The sequence below is a fragment of the Nerophis lumbriciformis genome, linkage group LG02, assembly GCF_033978685.3.
Source record: "Nerophis lumbriciformis linkage group LG02, RoL_Nlum_v2.1, whole genome shotgun sequence".
NCBI lineage: Eukaryota > Metazoa > Chordata > Actinopteri > Syngnathiformes > Syngnathidae > Nerophis > Nerophis lumbriciformis.
The window spans coordinates 5,362,583-5,385,000 of record NC_084549.2 but is presented as its reverse complement, the minus strand read 5'-3'; the positions used below and the strand labels follow the sequence as shown (position 1 = coordinate 5,385,000).

The window sequence follows — 22,418 nt, the reverse complement described above, 5'->3', positions numbered from 1 at the left end:
GTGGTAGTAGTAGTACTAGTAGTAATACTAGAATTATTATTATTATTATTTTTAGTATTAGTAGTAGTAATAGTATTATGGTTATTATTATTATGATGATGATGAATATTATTATTAGTCGTCGTAGGATGTGTGTTTGGATCAGATTGATAGTAGTAGTATCCATAGTAGTATTTGTAGACGTAGTCGTAATAATAGTACTAGTAGTAGTAGTAGTCAGTAGTAGTCATAGTAGTAGGATGTGTGTTTGGATCAGATTGATAGTAGTAGTATCTATAGTGGTATTTGTAGACGTAGTAGTAATAATAGTACTAGTAGTAGTAGTAGTCAGTAGTAGTCATAGAAGTAGGATGTGTGTTTGGATCAGATTGATAGTAGTAGTATCCATAGTAGTATTTGTAGACGTAGTAGTAATAATAGTACTAGTAGTAGTAGTAGTCAGTAGTAGTCATAGTAGTAGGATGTGTGTTCAGATCAGATTGACAGTAGTAGTATCCATAGTAGTATCCGTAGTAGTAGTTGTAGTAGTAGTAGTACTAGTAGTCAGTAGTAGTCATAGTAGTAGGATATGTGTTTGGATCAGATTGACAGTAGTAGTATCTATAGTAGTATCCGTAGTAGTAGTTGTAGTAGTAGTAGTACTAGTAGTCAGTAGTAGTCATAGTAGTAGGATATGTGTTTGGATCAGATTGACAGTAGTAGTATCTATAGTAGTATCCGTAGTAGTAGTTGTAGTAGTAGTAGTACTAGTAGTCAGTAGTAGTCATAGTAGTAGGATATGTGTTTGGATCAGATTGATAGTTAACGGGTTATGTTTAAAAGCTCATACCAGCATTCTTCCCTGCTTGGCACTCAGCATCAAGGCTTGGAATTGGGGGTTAAATCACCAAAAATTATTCCCGGGCGCGGCGCCGCTGCTGCCCACTGCTCCCCTCACCTCCCAGGGGGTGAACAAGGGGATGGGTCAAATGCAGAGGACAAATTTCACCACACCTAGTGTGTGTGTGTGACAATCATTGCTACTTTAACTTAACTTTAACTTTACACATACAAACTGTAGCACACAAAAAAGCACATTTAATAAAAAAACGTTATTATGGTGCGGGAACAGTGGTGTTGGTGTTGGAGGAGTTGTGAATGAATGAAATATGAAATCCGTGCTGCAGTCTGCAGGTGTACCTAATGTTGTGTCCCTGCAGTCGTTCGCGGCTCCTCCGGCGCGAGCATTGTTGTTTTTGCACTTTTTGGCTTCTTGTTAAGTGACTTTTTTTGGGTGGATTCGGTCCTGCACGTGGAGGGTTTGGGTGTGGGCTTTGGTTGGTGTGGCGCCCCCATGGAGGGGGGCATTCTGCGGCGGGGGTGCATTAACCGGCACCAGGAGGCGGGATTACTGCGAGCCTCAGCAGCAGTTTTATGATCGCTCAGCACAAGAAATACGTTACACACATACAGTTGTTGACAAAATACACTGTACATTATATACCTCAGCTAACTAAACTATGGAAATGTATAATATAATTCATATAGCAATACGGTTTCACTGCACAGCAGGCCAGCAGTTAGCCGAGTCATTGCGCAATCCATGTTGAGGCACTGAGTGACGTGCCTCAACTGGCTGCTGCTCACCGCACCGTCTCTTCTCAGTATTTGAACGGCAAATGTGAAAATTCAGCGATTTTGAATACAAATAATCTAAAACTGGTGAAGTTAAATGGAAAATAACTTTATAGTATAATCACTGGATACATATAACAATTTAATTAATTTTTTTTCTTTCTACATTTTTTTTCTTTCCATGATGGCAGGTGAGGCGCACGTCACTGGTATCTATAGTAGTATTTATAGTAGTTGTAGTAGTAGTGGTAGTAGTATTTAGAGTAATTGTAGTAGTATGTAGTAACAATATTTATTGTAATATATATAGTAGTAGCATGTAGTAAAATGTATGAGTTTTCATAGTAGAAGCAGTAGTATGTGGTAATAGTATTTATAGTAGTAGTATGTAGTAGTATGTAATGGTGGTATTTACAGTAGTAGTAGTATTAGTATTTGTAGTAGTAGTAGTAGTAGTATTTGTAGTAGTAGTAGAAGTAGTAGTAATAATACTAGAATTATTATTATTATTATTAGTAGTATTAGTAGTAGTAATAGTATTATGGTTATTATTATTATGATGATGATGAATATTATTATTAGTCGTCGTAGGATGTGTGTTTGGATCAGATTGATAGTAGTAGTATCCATAGTAGTATTTGTTGTAGTAGTAGTAGTAGTAGTAGTAATACTAGAATTATTCTTATTCTTATTAGTAGTATTAGTAGTAGTAATAGCATTATGGTTATTATTATTATGATGATGATGAATATTATTATTAGTCGTCGTAGGATGTGTGTTTGGATCAAATTGATAGTAGTAGTATCCATAGTAGTTTTTGTAGACGTAGTAGTAGTGGTAGTAGTAGTACTAGTAGTAATACTAGAATTATTATTATTATTATTATTAGTATTAGTAGTAGTAATAGTATTATGGTTATTATTATTATGATGATGATGATGAATATTATTATTAGTCGTCGTAGGATGTGTGTTTGGATCAGATTGATAGTAGTAGTATCCGTAGTAGTATTTGTAGATGTAGTTGTAATAATAGTACTAGTAGTAGTAGTAGTCAGTAGTAGTCATAGTAGTAGGATGTGTGTTCAGATCAGATTGACAGTAGTAGTATCCATAGTAGTATCCGTAGTAGTAGTTGTAGTAGTAGTAGTACTAGTAGTCAGTAGTAGTCATAGTAGTAGGATATGTGTTTGGATCAGATTGATAGTAGTAGTATCCATAGTAGTATTTGTGGAAGTAATAGTAGTAGTAGTAGTAGTCAGTAGTAGTCAGTAGTAGTCATAGTAGTAGGATGTACGTTTGGATCAGATTGATAGTAGTAGTATCCATAGTAGTATTTGTAGTAGTAGTAGTAGTAGTAGTAGTAGTAGTAGTAGTTGTAGTAGTAGTAGTACTAGTAGTAAGTAGTAGTCATAGTAGTAGGATATGTGTTTGGATCAGATTGATACTAGTAGTATCCATAGTAGTATTTGTAGTAGTAGTAGTAGTAGTAGTTGTAGTCAGTAGTAGTCATAGTAGTAGGATGTACGTTTGGATCAGATTGATAGTAGTAGTATCCATAGTAGTATTTGTAGTAGTAGTAGTAGTAGTATTTGTAGTAGTAGTAGTACTAATAGTCAGTAATAGTCATAGAAGTAGGATGTGTGTTTGGATCAGATTGACAGTAGTAGTATCCATAGTAGTATTTGTAGTAGTAGTAGTAGTAGTAGTATTTGTAGTAGTAGTAGTACTAGTAGTCAGTAGTAGTCATAGTAGTAGGATGTGTGTTTGGATCAGATTGATAGTAGTAGTATCCATAGTAGTATTTGTAGTAGTTGTAGTAGTAGTAGTAGTAGTCAGTAGTAGTCATAGTAGTATGATGTGTGTTTGGATCAGATTGATAGTAGTAGTATCCATAGTAGTATTTGTGGAAGTAATAGTAGTAGTACTAGTAGTCAGTAGTAGTCATAGTAGTAGGATGTACGTTTGGATCAGATTGATAGTAGTAGTATCCATAGTAGTATTTGTATTAGTAGTAGTTGTAGTATTTGTAGTAGTAGTAGTACTAATAGTCAGTAATAGTCATAGTAGTAGGATGTGTGTTTGGATCAGATTGACAGTAGTAGTATCCATAGTAGTATTTGTAGTAGCAGTAGTTGTAGTATTTGTAGTAGTAGTAGTACTAATAGTCAGTAATAGTCATAGTAGTAGGATGTGTGTTTGGATCAGATTGACAGTAGTAGTATCCATAGTAGCATTTGTAGTAGTAGTAGTACTAGTAGTCAGTAGTAGTCATAGTAGTAGGATGTGTGTTTGGATCAGATTGATAGTAGTAGTATCCATAGTAGTATTTGTAGTAGTAGTAGTAGTAGTAGTAGTAGTAGTAGTTGTAATAGTAGTAGTACTAGTAGTCATAGTAGTAGGATATGTGTTTGGATCAGATTGATAGTAGTAGCATCCATCATAGTATTTGTGGAAGTAATAGTAGTAGTAGTAGTAGTCATAGTAGTAGGATGTACGTTTGGATCAGATTGATAGTAGTAGTATTCATAGTAGTATTTGTGGAAGTAATAGTAGTAGTAGTAGTAGTCATAGTAGTAGGATGTACGTTTGGATCAGATTGATAGTAGTAGTATTCATAGTAGTATTTGTAGTAGTAGTAGTCGTAGTAGTAGTAGTAGTTGTTGTAGTAGTAGTACTAGTAGTCAGTTGTAGTCATAGCAGTAGGATGTACGTTTGGATCAGATTGACAGAAGTAGTATCCATAGTAGTATTTGTAGTAGTAGTAGTAGTAGTAGTAGTAGTAGTAGTTGTAGTAGTAGTAGTACTAGTAGTCAGTAGTAGTCATAGTAGTAGGATGTACGTTTGGATCAGATTGATAGTAGTAGTATCCATAGTAGTATTTGTATTAGTAGTAGTTGTAGTATTTGTAGTAGTAGTAGTAGTACTAATAGTCAGTAATAGTCATAGTAGTAGGATGTGTGTTTGGATCAGATTGATAGTAGTAGTATCCATAGTAGTATTTGTAGTAGTAGTAGTACTAGTAGTCAGTAGTAGTCATAGAAGTACGATGTGTGTTTGGATCAGATTGATAGTAGTAGTATCAATAGTAGTATTTGTAGTAGTAGTAGTAGTAGTAGTAGTAGTAGTAGTAGTTGTTGTTGTAGTAGTAGTAGTACTAGTAGTAAGTAGTAGTCATAGTAGTAGGATATGTGTTTAGATCAGATTGATAATAGAAGCATCCATAGTAGTATTTGTGGAAGTAATAGTAGTAGTACTAGTAGTCAGTAATAGTCATAGTAGTAGGATGTGTGTTTGGATCAGATTGATAGTAGTAGTATCCATAGTAGTATTTGTAGTAGTAGAAGTTGTAGTATTTGTAGTAGTAGTAGTTGTAGTATTTGTAGTAGTAGTAGTACTAGTAGTCAGTAATAGTCATAGTAGTAGGATGTGTGTTTGGATCAGATTGACAGTAGTAGTATCCATAGTATTTGTAGTAGTTGTAGTAGTAGTAGTAGTAGTAGTCAGTCAGACTGACTACTACTACTACTGACCGACTGACTGACTGACTGATTGATTGATTGATTGATTGATTGAATAATTGATTAATTGATTGATTGACTGATTGAATGATTGACTGACTGATTGATTGATTGGTTGATTAAGGAAACCCAAGTTTCCCTTCAGAATAAAATACTGTATGACGATACAAATGTTTTGATCCTAAAAATGAATAAATGAAATAAAACATTCATCAAATGTTTGAAATGACTTTCTGAAGATGAAATATTTGTTAAAGTATTGTAAATAATGCAAATGATGAACAATCTGTGATGAAAGTTTTATACAACATTTAAAGTTTTATCTCACTCATTTAAAACGATGTTTGACAGCGTAAACAAAAACTTATTAAAATATTTGAATAGATTCAGAATGGTACTAAATAAGACTATTGATTAGGGGATGAATGAAATAATAAATAAGACTATTGATTAGGGGATGAATTAAATAATAAATAAGACTATTGATTAGGGGATGAATGAAATAATAAATAAGACTATTGATTAGGGGATTAATTAAATAATAAATAAGACTATTAATTAGGGGATGAATGAAATAATAAATAAGACTATTGATTAGGGGATGAATGAAATAATAAATAAGACTATTGATTAGGGGATTAATTAAATAATAAATAAGACTATTGATTAGGGGATGAATGAAATAATAAATAAGACTATTGATTAGGGGATGAATGAAATAATAAATAAGACTATTGATTAGGGGATGAATGAAATAATAAATAAGACTATTGATTAGGGGATGAATGAAATAATACATAAGACTATTGATTAGGGGATGAATGAAATAATAAATAAGACTATTGATTATGGGATGAATGAAATAATAAATAAGACTATTGATTAGGGGATGAATTAATTAATAAATAAGACTATTGATTAGGGGATTAATTAAATAATAAATAAGACTATTAATTAGGGGATGAATGAAATAATAAATAAGACTATTGATTAGGGGATGAATGAAATAATAAATAAGACTATTGATTAGGGAATGAATTAAATAATAAATAAGACTATTAATTAGGGGATTAATGAAATAATAAATAAGACTATTGATTAGGGGATGAATTAAATAATAAATAAGACTATTGATTAGGGGATGAATTAAATAATAAATAAGACTATTGATTAGGGGATGAATGAAATAATAAATAAGACTATTGATTAGGGGATGAATGAAATAATAAATAAGACTATTGATTAGGGAATGAATTAAATAATAAATAAGACTATTAATTAGGGGATTAATGAAATAATAAATAAGACTATTGATTAGGGGATGAATTAAATAATAAATAAGACTATTGATTAGGGGATGAATTAAATAATAAATAAGACTATTGATTAGGGGATTAATGAAATAATAAATAAGACTGTTGATTAGGGGATGAATTAAATAATAAATAAGACTATTAATTAGGGGATTAATGAAATAATAAATAAGACTATTGATTAGGGGATGAATTAAATAATAAATAAGACTATTAATTAGGGGAATAATGAAATAATAAATAAGACTATTGATTAGGGGATTAATGAAATAATAAATAAGACTATTGATTAGGAGATGAATGAAATAATAAATAAGACTATTGATTAGGGGATGAATTAAATAATAAATAAGACTATTGATTAGGGGATGAATTAAATAATAAATAAGACTATTAATTAGGGGTTTAATGAAATAATAAATAAGACTATTGATTAGGGGATGAATGAAATAATAAATAAGACTATTGATTAGGGGATGAATGAAATAATAAATAAGACTATTAATTAGGGGATGAATGAAATAATAAATAAGACTATTGATTAGGGGATGAATGAAATAATAAATAAGACTATTGATTAGGGGATGAATTAAATAATAAATAAGACTATTGATTAGGGGATGAATGAAATAATAAATAAGACTATTGATTAGGGGATGAATGAAATAATAAATAAGACTATTGATTAGGGGATGAATGAAATAATAAATAAGACTATTGATTAGGGGATGAATGAAATAATAAATAAGACTATTGATTAGGGGATGAATGAAATAATAAATAAGACTATTGATTAGGGGATGAATGAAATAATAAATAAGACTATTAATTAGGGGATGAATGAAATAATAAATAAGACTATTGATTAGGGGATGAATGAAATAATAAATAAGACTATTGATTAGGGGATGAATGAAATAATAAATAAGACTATTGATTAGGAGATGAATGAAATAATAAATAAGACTATTGATTAGGGGATGAATGACATAATAAATAAGACTATTGATTAGGGGATGCATGAAACAATGAATATATTTCACCAGCTGAAGTATGAAAGTGAAGGTCATGTGACCAACTTACCACACCAGTCCCATGATTAGCGTTAGCCGCCTTAGCTTTGGTGTCTTCACCAGGTGAAGGTACGTATACTTTTGAACCTTGCTGGGCTTCACCTGTGCATGGAATTATTATTCATATTCATTCACTTCATCACCTGTACATTAAAATTATTATTCATAATCATTCACTTCATCACCAGTACATGAATTTAATCTTCATGATCATTTGCATAATGGCAACTGTGGCGCCCTCTAGTGGCGCAGGTGGGAAAAACAGCGTAAAAGTGCACCTGCAGTTTGAGTTTGGTGGATAACTTTCCTCTCTTGTTCATGGCTGCACATTTGTCCAGGTAGAACTCCGCCTCCTCCACTCGCCCGTTCGCCAAAAGCCAGCGAGAAGATTCCGGAAGCCACCTAAAAGTCCACGGAACACTGTCGTGAAAATGGCCCAAATATGACCTCGACCTTGAGACCGGGGACTGACCACCACGTGAGGGTAGCGAGGATCAGGGGTGACGTCACCGTCATGACCAGGGCCCGCCAGTCCTGGACCAGGTAGGCCGAGGCGCCAAGCAGCATGTTGCCCAAGGACCACATCAGACTAGAGATCACGCAGACTAACGACCTGTGGGCCGCGTCCACCCACTCCATGTCTGAAACCAAATACCAACAAATATCAAATATTCATGTGTATATATATATATATATATTATATATATATATATATACATGTATATATATATATATATATATATATATATATATATATATATATATGTATGTGTGGGAAAAAAAATCACAAGACTATTTCATCTCTACAGCCCTGTTTCATGAGGGAGGGTACCCTCAATCATCAGGAGATTTTAATGGGAGCATTCGCATACCATGGTTTATATAGGGCACAGAGTGGGTGGGTACAGGCTGGCGTAGGGGCGTGGTGATTGGCTCATGTGTTACCTAGGAGGTGTTTCCGTCTGTGGCGGCATGCTGTTACAATTTCGCTGCGCTTGTTGAGGGATGACAGGTCTGGACGGTAAATAATAAACAGTTTCTCTTTCAAGCATAGGTTGCATCTTTTATTACCACTATTGTAAGGTGTGCTGGATGCAAGAATTTGCCATGTTATTGAATATTCAACATTATTGTCTTTGAGGTCCCAAATGTGTTTGCTGAGTTCTGTGGTATTCCGCAGGTTTTGGTTCCTGAAAGAAGCCTTGTGATTGTTCCATCTGGTTTTGAATTCTCCCTCGGTTAATCCTACATATGTGTCGGATGTGTTAATGTCCTTGCGTGTTACCTTAGATTGGTAGACAACTGATGTTTGTAAGCACCCCCCGTTGAGAGGGCAATCAGGTTTCTTTCGACAGCTACAGCCTTTGTTGGTTTTGGAGTCGCTCTGTCCGGGGGCCGACGGCTCATTTGCAATTGTTTTGTTGTGGTTTGAGATGATTTGTCGTATATTGTTCATACAGCTGTAGCTCAATTTAATGTTGTTCTTGTTGAATACTTTTCTTAGGGTGTTGTCTTTGGGAAAGTGTTTGTCAATCAGATTGAGGAATTTGTGTCCAATGTTAGTTGAGACGTTTTTGCTGTATGGGGGGTTGTACCAGATGATGTCGTTTCGTTTTCTGTTCTTTTTTGGCTGGTTTCCTGGCGTGGGTTCATAGGTGACGGAGCAGAAACGTGTGAACTCGTTGGGAGTTTCCTCCTCTCCCAGCTCGCTAGCCTCAATCTGAACCTTGGTATTTACCGTGATGACGGACTGGCAGTGTGTCGCGCCTCGCCAAGGAGCAGCGAGAATACCAAGAAGGGCATATGCCAAATTTTCAAAGAGAACGGCCTACGGATCACGATTGAAGCCAACAAGCAAACCGTCAACTTCCTTGACGTCACTTTCAACCTGAGAAATAACAGCTACCAACCATTCACGAAACCCAACACAACACTCCAATACGTGCACCATGACAGCAACCACCCACCCACCACCACGAAAAGAATACCTACCGGAATTAATAAAAGGCTATCGATGCTGTCATCTAGCAAAGCTGAATTTGACCAAGCAACCCCCCCGTACCAAAAAGCCCTTGATGAAAGCGGATACAATTTCACCCTCACCTATGAACCCACGCCAGGAAACCAGCCAAAAAAGAACAGAAAACGAAACGACATCATCTGGTACAACCCCCCATACAGCAAAAACGTCTCAACTAACATTGGACACAAATTCCTCAATCTGATTGACAAACACTTTCCCAAAGACAACACCCTAAGAAAAGTATTCAACAAGAACAACATTAAATTGAGCTACAGCTGTATGAACAATATACGACAAATCATCTCAAACCACAACAAAACAATTGCAAATGAGCCGTCGGCCCCCGGACAGAGCGACTCCAAAACCAACAAAGGCTGTAGCTGTCGAAAGAAACCTGATTGCCCTCTCAACGGGGGGTGCTTACAAACATCAGTTGTCTACCAATCTAAGGTACAACGCAAGGACATTAACACATCCGACACATATGTAGGATTAACTGAGGGAGAATTCAAAACCAGATGGAACAATCACAAGGCTTCTTTCAGGAACCAAAACCTGCGAAATACCACAGAACTCAGCAAACACATTTGGGACCTCAAAGACAATAATGTTGAATATTCAATAACATGGCAAATTCTTGCATCCAGCACACCTTACAATAGTGGTAATAAAAGATGCAACCTATACTTGAAAGAGAAATTGTTTATTATTTACCGTCCAGACCTGTCATCCCTCAACAAGCGCAGCGAAATTGTAACAGCATGCCGCCACAGACGGAAACACCTCCTAGGTAACACATGAGCCAATCACCACGCCCCTACGCCAGCCTGTACCCACCCACTCTGTGCCCTATATAAACCATGGTATGCGAATGCTCCCATTAAAATCTCCTGATGATTGAGGGTACCCCCCCTCATGAAACAGGCCTGTAGAGATGAAATAGTCTTGTGATTTTTTTCCCCACACATACATATATATATAAATATATATATATATATATATATATATATATATATATATATATATATATATATATAAATATATATATATATATATATATATATATATATAAAGGAATGTTGGTTGATTTTTTTTGCAGTAAAAAAATGAACTTGTTGGTTTTTGTGTTGACTACAAATAGAAATGAAAGATGACAATGATAAACGATGATGTATCAGTGGTGGGGTCAAAGGTGAAGCTCACTGAGGGTGAAGGCGGTGATGCTGATCCCCGTCAGTCCGACCCCAGACAGGAACCTGAGAGCAGCAAACATCACGTACGACTTTGCGAAGGCGCTGCAGAAGCCAAACGTCATGCCGATGATGTACGACGCCAAGAGGCAGCGTTTCCTCCCGTAACTGCAAACATTATCAGATATAACTGCCAACATTATCAGATATAACTGCATGTATTATCAGATATAACTGCAAACATTATCAGATATAACTGCCAACAATTTCACATATAACTGCCAATATTATCAGAGATAACTGCATGTATTATCAGATATAACTGCAAACATTATCAGATATAACTGCCAACATTATCAGAGATAACTGCATGTATTATCAGATATAACTGCAAACATTATCAGATATAACTGCCAACAATATCACATATAACTGCCAATATTATCAGAGATAACTGCATGTATTATCAGATATAACTGCAAACATTATCAGATATAACTGCCAACATTATCAGAGATAACTGCATGTATTATCAGATATAACTGCAAACATTATCAGATATAACTGCCAACAAGATCAGATATAACTGCCAACAATATCAGATATAACTGCCAACATTATCAGATATAACTGCATGTATTATCAGATATAACTGCAAACATTATCAGATATAACTGCCAACATAATCTGAGATAACTGCATGTATTATCAGATATAACTGCAAACATTATCAGATATAACTGCCAACAATATCAGATATAACTGCCAACATTATCAGATATAACTGCCAACATTATCAAATATAACTGCCAACATTATCAGTTATAACTGCCAACATTATCAGATATAACATCACACATTACCAGATAAAACTGCCAACATTTTTAGATGTAACTGCAAACATTATCAAATATAACTGCAAACATTATCAGATATAACTGTGGACATTATCAGATATAACTGCAAACATTGTCAGATGCAACTTCAAACCTTATCAGATATAACTGTGGACAGTATCAGATATAACTGCAAACTTTGTCAGACATAACTTCAAACTTTATCAGACATAACTGCAAACATTATCAGATATAACTGCCAACATAATCAGATATGACTGCCGACATTATCAGATATAACTGCAAACATTATCAGATATAACTGCGGAAATGATCAGATATAACTGTGAACATTATCAGATATAACTGCAAAAATTATCAGATATAACTGCCAACATTATCAGATATAACTGCCAACATTATCAGATATGACTGCCAACATTATATTATATAACTGCAAACATTATCAGATATAACTGCAAACAGTATCAGATATAACTGCGGACATTATCAGATATAACTGCAAACATTATCAGATATAACTGCCAACAATATCAGATATAACTGCCAACATTATCAGATATAACTGCCAACAATATCAGATATAACTGCCAACATTATCAGATATAAATGCCAACATTATCAGATATAACTGCCAACATCATCAGATATAACTGCCAACATTATCAAATATAACTGCCAACATTATCAGAGATAACTGCATGTATTATCAGATATAACTGCCAACATTATCAGATATAACTGCCAACAATATCAGATATAACTGCCAACGTTATCAGATATAACTGCCAACATTATCAGATATAACTGCCAACATTATCAAATATAACTGCCAACATTATCAGAGATAACTGCATGTATTATCAGATATAACTGCAAACATTATCAGATATAACTGCCAACAATATCAGATATAACTGCCAACATTATCAGTTATAACTGCCAACACTATCAGATATAACATCACACATTACCAGATATAACTGCCAACATTTTTAGATGTAACTGCTAACATTATCAGATATAACTGCAAACATTATCAGATATAACTGCGGACATTATCAGAAATAACCGCAAACATTGTCAGATGCAACTTCAAACCTTATCAGATATAACTGCAAAGTTTGTCAGATGTAACTTCAAACTTTATCAGATATAACTGCAAACATTATCAGATATAACTGCCAACATTATCAGATATAACTGCCAACATTATCAGATATAACTGCCAACATTATCAGATATAACTGCCAACATTATCAGTTATAACTGCCAACATTATCAAATATAACTGACAACATTATCAGTTATAACTGCCAACATTATCAGATATAACATCACACATTACCAGATATAACTGCCAACATTTTTAGATGTAACTGCTAACATTATCAGATATAACTGCAAACATTATCAGATATATCTGCGGACATTATCAGATATAACTGCAAACATTGTCAGATGCAACTTCAAACCTTATCAGATATAACTGCAAACTTTGTCAGATGTAACTTCAAACTTTATCAGATATAACTGCAAACATTATCAGATATAACTGCCAACATTATCAGATATAACTGCCAACATTATCAGATATAACTGCCAACATCATCAGATATAACTGCCAACATTATCAAATATAACTGCCAACATTATCAGAGATAACTGCATGTATTATCAGATATAACTGCAAACATTATCAGATATAACTGCCAACAATATCAGATATAACTGCCAACATTATCAGATATAACTGCCAACAATATCAGATATAACTGCCAACGTTATCAGATATAACTGCCAACATTATCAGATATAACTGCCAACATTATCAGATATAACTGCCAACATTATCAAATATAACTGCCAACATTATCAGTTATAACTGCCAACATTATCAGATATAACATCACACATTACCAGATAAAACTGCCAACATTTTTAGATGTAACTGCAAACATTATCAGATATAACTGCAAACATTATCAGATATAACTGCGGACATTATCAGATATAACTGCAAACATTGTCAGATGCAACTTCAAACCTTATCAGATACAACTGCGGACATTATCAGATATAACGGCAAACTTTGTCAGATGTAACTTCAAACTTTATCAGATATAACTGCAAACATTATCAGATATAACTGCCAACATAATCAGATATGACTGCCGACATTATCAGATATAACTGCAAACATTATCAGATATAACTGCGAACATTATCACATATAACTGCCAACATGATCAGAGATAACTGCATGTATTATCAGATATAACTGCAAACATGATCAGATATAACTGCAAACATTATCAGATATAACTGCCAACAATATCAGATATAACTGCCAACATTATCAGATATAACTGCCAACAATATCAGATATAACTGCCAACATTATCAGATATAAATGCCAACATTATCAGATATAACTGCCAACATCATCAGATATAACTGCCAACATTATCAAATATAACTGCCAACATTATCAGAGATAACTGCATGTATTATCAGATATAACTGCCAACATTATCAGATATAACTGCCAACAATATCAGATATAACTGCCAACGTTATCAGATATAACTGCCAACATTATCAGATATAACTGCCAACATTATCAAATATAACTGCCAACATTATCAGAGATAACTGCATGTATTATCAGATATAACTGCAAACATTATCAGATATAACTGCCAACAATATCAGATATAACTGCCAACATTATCAGTTATAACTGCCAACACTACCAGATATAACATCACACATTACCAGATATAACTGCCAACATTTTTAGATGTAACTGCTAACATTATCAGATATAACTGCAAACATTATCAGATATAACTGCGGACATTATCAGATATAACCGCAAACATTGTCAGATGCAACTTCAAACCTTATCAGATATAACTGCAAAGTTTGTCAGATGTAACTTCAAACTTTATCAGATATAACTGCAAACATTATCAGATATAACTGCCAACATTATCAGATATAACTGCCAACATTATCAGATATAACTGCCAACATTATCAGATATAACTGCCAACATTATCAGTTATAACTGCCAACATTATCAAATATAACTGACAACATTATCAGTTATAACTGCCAACATTATCAGATATAACATCACACATTACCAGATATAACTGCCAACATTTTTAGATGTAACTGCTAACATTATCAGATATAACTGCAAACATTATCAGATATATCTGCGGACATTATCAGATATAACTGCAAACATTGTCAGATGCAACTTCAAACCTTATCAGATATAACTGCAAACTTTGTCAGATGTAACTTCAAACTTTATCAGATATAACTGCAAACATTATCAAATATAACTGCCAACATTATCAGATATAACTGCCAACATTATCAGATATAACTGCCAACATCATCAGATATAACTGCCAACATTATCAAATATAACTGCCAACATTATCGGAGATAACTGCATGTATTATCAGATATAACTGCAAACATTATCAGATATAACTGCCAACAATATCAGATATAACTGCCAACATTATCAGATATAACTGCCAACAATATCAGATATAACTGCCAACGTTATCAGATATAACTGCCAACATTATCAGATATAACTGCCAACATTATCAGATATAACTGCCAACATTATCAAATATAACTGCCAACATTATCAGTTATAACTGCCAACACTATCAGATATAACATCACACATTACCAGATATAACTGCCAACATTTTTAGATGTAACTGCTAACATTATCAGATATAACTGCAAACATTATCAGATATAACTGCGGACATTATCAGATATAACCGCAAACATTGTCAGATGCAACTTCAAACCTTATCAGATATAACTGCAAAGTTTGTCAGATGTAACTTCAAACTTTATCAGATATAACTGCAAACATTATCAGATATAACTGCCAACATTATCAGATATAACTGCATGTATTATCAGATATAACTGCCAACATTATCAGATATAACTGCCAACATTATCAGTTATAACTGCCAACATTATCAAATATAACTGACAACATTATCAGTTATAACTGCCAACATTATCAGATATAACATCACACATTACCAGATATAACTGCCAACATTTTTAGATGTAACTGCTAACATTATCAGATATAACTGCAAACATTATCAGATATAACTGCGGACATTATCAGATATAACTGCAAACATTGTCAGATGCAACTTCAAACCTTATCAGATATAACTGCAAACTTTGTCAGATGTAACTTCAAACTTTATCAGATATAACTGCAAACATTATCAGATATAACTGCCAACATAATCAGATATGACTGCCAACATTATCAGATATAACTGCAAACATTATCAGATATAACTGCGGAAATTATCAGATATAACTGCGGACATTATCAGATATAACTGCCAACATTATCAGTTATAATTGCCAACATTATCAAATATAACTGACAACATTATCAGTTATAACTGCCAACATTATCAGATATAACATCACACATTACCAGATATAACTGCCAACATTTTTAGATATAACTGCTAACATTATCAGATATAACTGCAAACATTATCAGATATAACTGCGGACATTATCAGATATAACTGCAAACATTGTCAGATGCAACTTCAAACCTTATCAGATATAACTGCAAACTTTGTCAGATGTAACTTCAAACTTTATCAGATATAACTGCAAACATTATCAGATATAACTGCCAACATAATCAGATATGACTGCCAACATTATCAGATATAACTGCAAACATTATCAGATATAACTGCGGAAATTATCAGATATAACTGCGGACATTATCAGATATAACTGCAAACATTATCAGATATAACTGCCAACATTATCAGATATAACTGCCAACATTATTAGATATGACTGCCAACATTATATTATATAACTGCAAACATTATCAGATATAACTGCAAACATTATCAGATATAATTGCGGACATTATCAGATATAACTGCAAACATTATCAGATATAACATCACACATTACCAGATATAACTGCCAACATTTTTAGATGTAACTGCAAACATTATCAGATATAACTGCAAACATTATCAGATATAACTGTGGACATTATCAGATATAACTGCAAACATTGTCAGATGCAACTTCAAACCTTATCAGATATAACTGCGTACAGTATCAGATATAACTGCAAACTTTGTCAGACGTAACTTCAAACTTTATCAGATATAACTGCAAACATTATCAGATATAACTGCCAACATAATCAGATATGCCTTCCGACATTATCAGATATAACTGCAAACATTATCAGATATAACTGTGGAAATTATCAGATATAACTGTGGACATTATCAGATATAACTGCAAACATGATCAGATATAACTGCCAACATTATCAGATATGACTGCCAACATTATATTATATAACTGCAAACATTATCAGATATAACTGCCAACATTATCAGATATGGCTGCCGACATTATAATATATAACTGCAAACATTATCAGATATAACTGCAAACATTATCAGATATAACAACCGACATTATCAGATATACTGTAACTGCAAACATTATCAGATATAACTGTGGACATGATCAGATATAACCGCAAACTGTATCATATATAACTGCAAACATTATCAGATATAACTGCCAAAATTATCAGCTGTAACTGCAAACGTCAAACAATATCAGATCCTCGTTACTTCCTTTCTTCAGGCAGCAACTTGACAAATGTTTGATGTACGCACTTGTCAGACAACACGCCGAACACCACGGCGCCCATCATGACCCCAATGAAGAAGATGGTGCTGGTCATCTTGGGGAGATGTTTCCAGTCACACACCAGATCCCACTGACACACAAAGACACAACTGTTAGTAACGCACACCCGAGAACCCAAAACAAACAATACAGTATATCACTGCTAATCGCTAGCGATCCTAAATGTAACAATGAGTTTATTATTATTAACATTTAGTATTTTTTTTACTGTGAACCTGCACGGTACACTGAGTATGGTTCTGTCCTTTATAGAGATGCGCGGTTTGCGGACACAACCGCGGAGTCCGCGGATTATCCGCGGATCGGGCGGTTGAAATAAAAAAAAAAAAAGATTTTATCCGCGGGTCGGGTCGGGCGGTTGAAATAAAAAAAAATTAGATTTTATCCGCGGGTCGGGTCGGGCGGTTGAAATAAAAAAAAATTAGATTTTATCCGCGGGTCGGGTCGGGCGGTTGAAATAAAAAAAAAAATTAGATTTTAAATAGATTCAGGCGGGTGGCAGTTAAACCAATTCGGAAATATATATACATAGTTAAATGTTGTTACCCACATACGAAAAACGAGCAGGCACCTGCAGCATATGCCACAACAGAAGAAGAAGAAGAAAAAAAAGAGATGGATACTTTTACGGAGCGGAGAAGGGACGCCTCGCCGGGGTCCGGGACCGAGGCCCCTTCCCCCCGAGACGGCCCCACCGGGAGCCGTAGCTGAGGCGATCCTCGAGAAGGGCCCGACGCACGTCCAGGGTCACCACCGCGCCCACCGCACCGACACCCCGCATCGTCCGCCTTCGCCGTGGCCGGCGTCACGCGCAGCAGGTAAGCAGCTTACCTGCCCGCCACCCCCGTGGCCGGGGGCTCGTAACAGGGGTCACTCCGCCCGCGCAGCTTACCTGCCCGCCACCCCTGTTGCCGGGGGCTCGTAACAGGGGTCACTCCGCGCGCTCCGCCCGCGCAGCTTACCTGCCCGCCACCCCTGTTGCCGGGGGCGCGTAACAGGGGTCACTCCGCGCGCAGTGCGCTCACGAAAGGGGTGGGGCTCACCCTGGTTGATATAGACAGCAGGACGGTGGCCATGGAAGTCGGAACCCGCTAAGGAGTGTGTAACAACCCACCTGCCGAATCAACTAGCCCTGAAAATGGATGGCGCTGGAGCGTCGGGCCCATACCCGGCCGTCGCCGGCAGCGAGATGCGCTTGGAGGTGCGCTCCACGCGGCTCCCATATGATTGCGCACTGGTGTGCGTCTGGGCTGTGACAGCGTGGCACGCGAATGTCTGTGCTGCATTGGATCAGTCTCCTTTCTTTAACAGGCAAAAGCTTTATAACCTCACTAATGCCTTGCATCGTCTATATTAGATATATAACAACGGGCGGGTGCGGTTCTGATTAAATGTTAGATCGGGTGGATGGCGGATGGTTGACGACTTTCTGATGCGGTTGCGGATGAAATAATTGCCTATCCGCGCATCTCTAGTCCTTTATGAAGTACACCTTTGGGTGTTGAATCCATAATAATGGTTTTTTTTTACACATTATATTCGTGGAAAAGTTGCAGGGAATATTAAAACTATATTTTCAAAAAATAACATTTTTCAGACAGCCCTGTAGTACTTCTGTGGACCCTCGAGGGACCCTGTTGAAGACCTCTGTTCTAGATCAACTATGATAATACTAAAGAGTACATAGCTAGAAGGTAACACATGAAGTACTAATATTTAGAGTACATGTATGTAGAAGATAAATGATTAAATAGTAAGAGAACTAGTAGAGTACATGTACGTAGAAGGTAAAAGACGGAGTACTTCGGTGGCCAGCGAGAAGGAGGAGCTGTGGTTGAGGTAAGTCCATCCGTGCTGACAGGCGGTCGTCGGAAGTTTGTCGGCATCAGAAATGTTTTCCAACATTTGGAATTGAGGTGTGGCAAACATCCTGCAGCCTTGCGGCTCGCCATCGTCGTTCAGAGGAACGCTGACGGCCACCCGCTGGGCCTCGCTCAAGTTCCTCCAGAGAGCCCCGTGGTCCAGCTGGCTGATGTCGCAGCGGTGAGGGGGAACCGCCGCGATGAAGTTATTGAGCAGGAAGTGACACGGGAGCACGATCCGCGGGCTAGCGAGCAGGACGATGAGAACGAGCTGAAAAGTTCCAAAGCTGCCAACGTCCTCTAAGGTGTCGTCAAAGTTCATCCTGGCTTGCTCCTGGCCGGCTCGCCTGCTGACCTGCAGCTTTTCTACCAAAGCGTTATCATTAACTCCTGCTGCACCTTTGGACGTCACTTACAAAACCCTGGCGCTGAATGGTTGACATATTCAGTAGCCATCTAAACATGATGGATGAAGGTAACTGTCATCCTCATGGAAGTACTTTCTATCTACCATCATACATGCTGGACTTACCCTGAGAGACACAGAGTACCTACACTGGCAGTACTCCAGATAGTAGTACATTGTTTGTTGTTGTCTTGTTATCATGCATGTTTTTCTCTAATCTGTATCTGCATTGACAAAGCAAGTCTGCAACTTGTGACCCTTTCCTTGGTACACCTTAAGATCCAGCGTTAGACCATCTCCAAAAGCAAGAACTTCAAACCTTTAATACATGGCCTGCCACCAACAAATTCTCTGATGGAACAGCGGCCATGAACAAGATCAGATAAATGCAGACTTTTCCTGGTTTTGGCAGGATAAGAACTTCAGTCTTTGTACAACTGCAGCAGGAGTTTGCTGACCTACTGCTGACCTACTGTATTACGGTATGGTACGGCAGCTGCACTGCAGCAGACAGGGAGAGGCTGCAAAGAGTGGTCAAGACGGCTCAGAAGATCATCGGCCGCCCTCTCCCCTCTCTGACGGACATCTACACCTCCCGCTGCCTCAACAGAGCCAGTGCCATCATCAAGGACAGCACCCACCCTGGCTCTGACCTGTTCCACCTGCTGCCCTCTGGGAAGCGCTACAGGTGCATTAAAACCAAAACAAACAGGCTAAAGAACAGCTTCTTCCCCAGGGCCATAACCATCCTGAACGGACTGCCCCATTGTCCCTCATAACTGCCTTCTCTTCGGTGCAATAACCCATTCCACCAACCACCCTGTTTTTGTTTTTTTGTTTTTCATGTATATATTCATTTCACACCATATTCATTGCACTTCTACATTTTTTATATTTTTATATATTTGCACATTGTTTTTCTAGCATGCACACATCGCACTGTATGGAATGGCCTCAATCTCGTTACCTTGCGTAATGACAATAAAGCTGATTCTGATTCTGATTCTGAGTCGGATTCGCATTGCCAGCAGTAAGTCCATCCTGTTCCAGTGAATGTTGGTCTTCACCAAGGCTGTCTTTTGTCAACAGTTCCAGTCATCGTTTTCATGGACAGAATTTCTGGGCTCAGCCAAGGTGTTGAGCTTAAGGGTGTCAAGCGTGGGGGGCCTTAGAGTCTCATCTGCTACTATTGGATCAAGTGTCCTTAACATTATCAATAGTAGCCTCTCTTCTGGAATAGTTCCAGTAGAGTTTAAACATGCAGTGGTACGACCTCTACTTAAAAAACCAAGCCTCGACCCCTCTCTCCTCTCTAACCTCAGACCTATCTCTAATCTTCCATACATTTCCAAAATATTAGAGAAGGTTGTCTACAGTCAGTTGTTGCCCTTCTTAGAGGATAATGGTATCACTGAGCTGTTCCAGTCCGGTTTTAAAGCCCTCCACAGCACAGAGTCAGCGCTTCTAAAAGTTTTTAACGATATCCTCCTGTCAACTGATTCTGGTAAATATGTTGTCCTGGTGCTTTTAGATCTGTCTGCTGCGTTCGACACCGTCGACCACGCCACCTTAATCACTCGTCTTGAGAACTGTGTGGGCATTAAGGGCGCCGCCCTCAACTGGTTCCGGTCGTACCTAACCGACAGGAGTTTTTGTGTAAAAGTAGACAGTTTTATGTCTTCCACAGCTCCTTTACCACATGGGGTCCCCCAGGGCTCAATCCTTGCCCCAATTTTATTTGCGCTTTACCTTCTCCCCCTTGGTTCTATTTTTAGGAAGTACAGTATTGCATTTCGGGAAGTCCTGTGGGGAGTGCTCAGAGAGTATGGGGCAACGGACTGTCTTATTGTGGCAGTTCGTTCCCTGTATAATCAGTGTCAGAGTTTGGTCCGCATTGCCGGCAGTAAGTCGGACACGTTTCCAGTGAGGGTTGGACTCCGCCAAGGCTGCCCTTTGTCACCGATTCTGTTCATAACCTTTATGGACAGAATTTCTAGGCGCAGTCAGGGCGTTGAGGGGATCTGGTTTGGTGGCTGCAGGATTAGGTCACTGCTATTTGCAGATGATGTGGTCCTGATGGCTTCCTCCGGCCAAGATCTTCAGCTCTCACTGGATCGGTTCGCAGCCGAGTGTGAAGCGACTGGGATGGGAATCAGCACCTCCAAGTCCGAATCCATGGTTCTCTCCCGGAAAAGGGTGGAGTGCCATCTCCGGGTTGGGGAGGAGATCTTGCCCCAAGTGGAGGAGTTCAAGTACCTCGGAGTCTTGTTCACAAGTGAGGGAAGAGTGGATCGTGAGATCGACAGGCGGATCGGTGCGGCGTCTTCAGTAATGCGGACACTGTATCGATCCGTTGTGGTGAAGAAGGAGCTGAGCCGGAAGGCAAAGCTCTCAATTTACCGGTCGATCTACGTTCCCATCCTCACCTATGGTCATGAGCTTTGGGTTATGACCGAAAGGACAAGATCACGGGTACAAGCGGCCGAAATGAGTTTCCTCCGCCGGGTGGCGGGGCTCTCCCTTAGAGATAGGGTGAGAAGCTCTGCCATCCGGGAGGAGCTCAAAGTAAAGCCGCTGCTCCTCCACATCGAGAGGAGCCAGATGAGGTGGTTCGGGCATCTGGTCAGGATGCCACCCGAACGCCTCCCTAGGGAGGTGTTTAGGGCACGTCCGACCGGTAGGAGGCCGCGGGGAAGACCCAGGACACGTTGGGAAGACTATGTCTCCCGGCTGGCCTGGGAACGCCTCGGGGTCCCACAGGAAGAGCTGGACG

At 37.4% G+C, this 22,418-nt stretch overlaps 1 protein-coding gene across 2 annotated transcripts in view; it reads right to left on the bottom strand.

Moving 5' to 3' along the window:
- The window catches only part of LOC133578513 (solute carrier family 22 member 7-like), a 34,066-nt gene extending 14,273 nt beyond the window's left edge, over positions 1-19,793 (bottom strand). The window contains exons 1-6 of one of the 2 annotated variants that reach the window (XM_061933056.2): positions 19,181-19,793; positions 17,344-17,447; positions 10,747-10,901; positions 7,993-8,161; positions 7,799-7,922; positions 7,531-7,622 (exon numbers count right to left, since the gene is read on the bottom strand). In XM_061933056.2, coding sequence (XP_061789040.1) covers positions 7,531-7,622; positions 7,799-7,922; positions 7,993-8,161; positions 10,747-10,901; positions 17,344-17,447; positions 19,181-19,561 — 1,025 coding nt within the window. In that variant the 5' untranslated portion in view covers positions 19,562-19,793. The remainder of the gene's footprint in view (positions 1-7,530; positions 7,623-7,798; positions 7,923-7,992; positions 8,162-10,746; positions 10,902-17,343; positions 17,448-19,180) is intronic. The other variant, XM_061932977.2, reaches the window with a different exon arrangement.
- Positions 19,794-22,418: the final 2,625 nt, after the last annotated feature.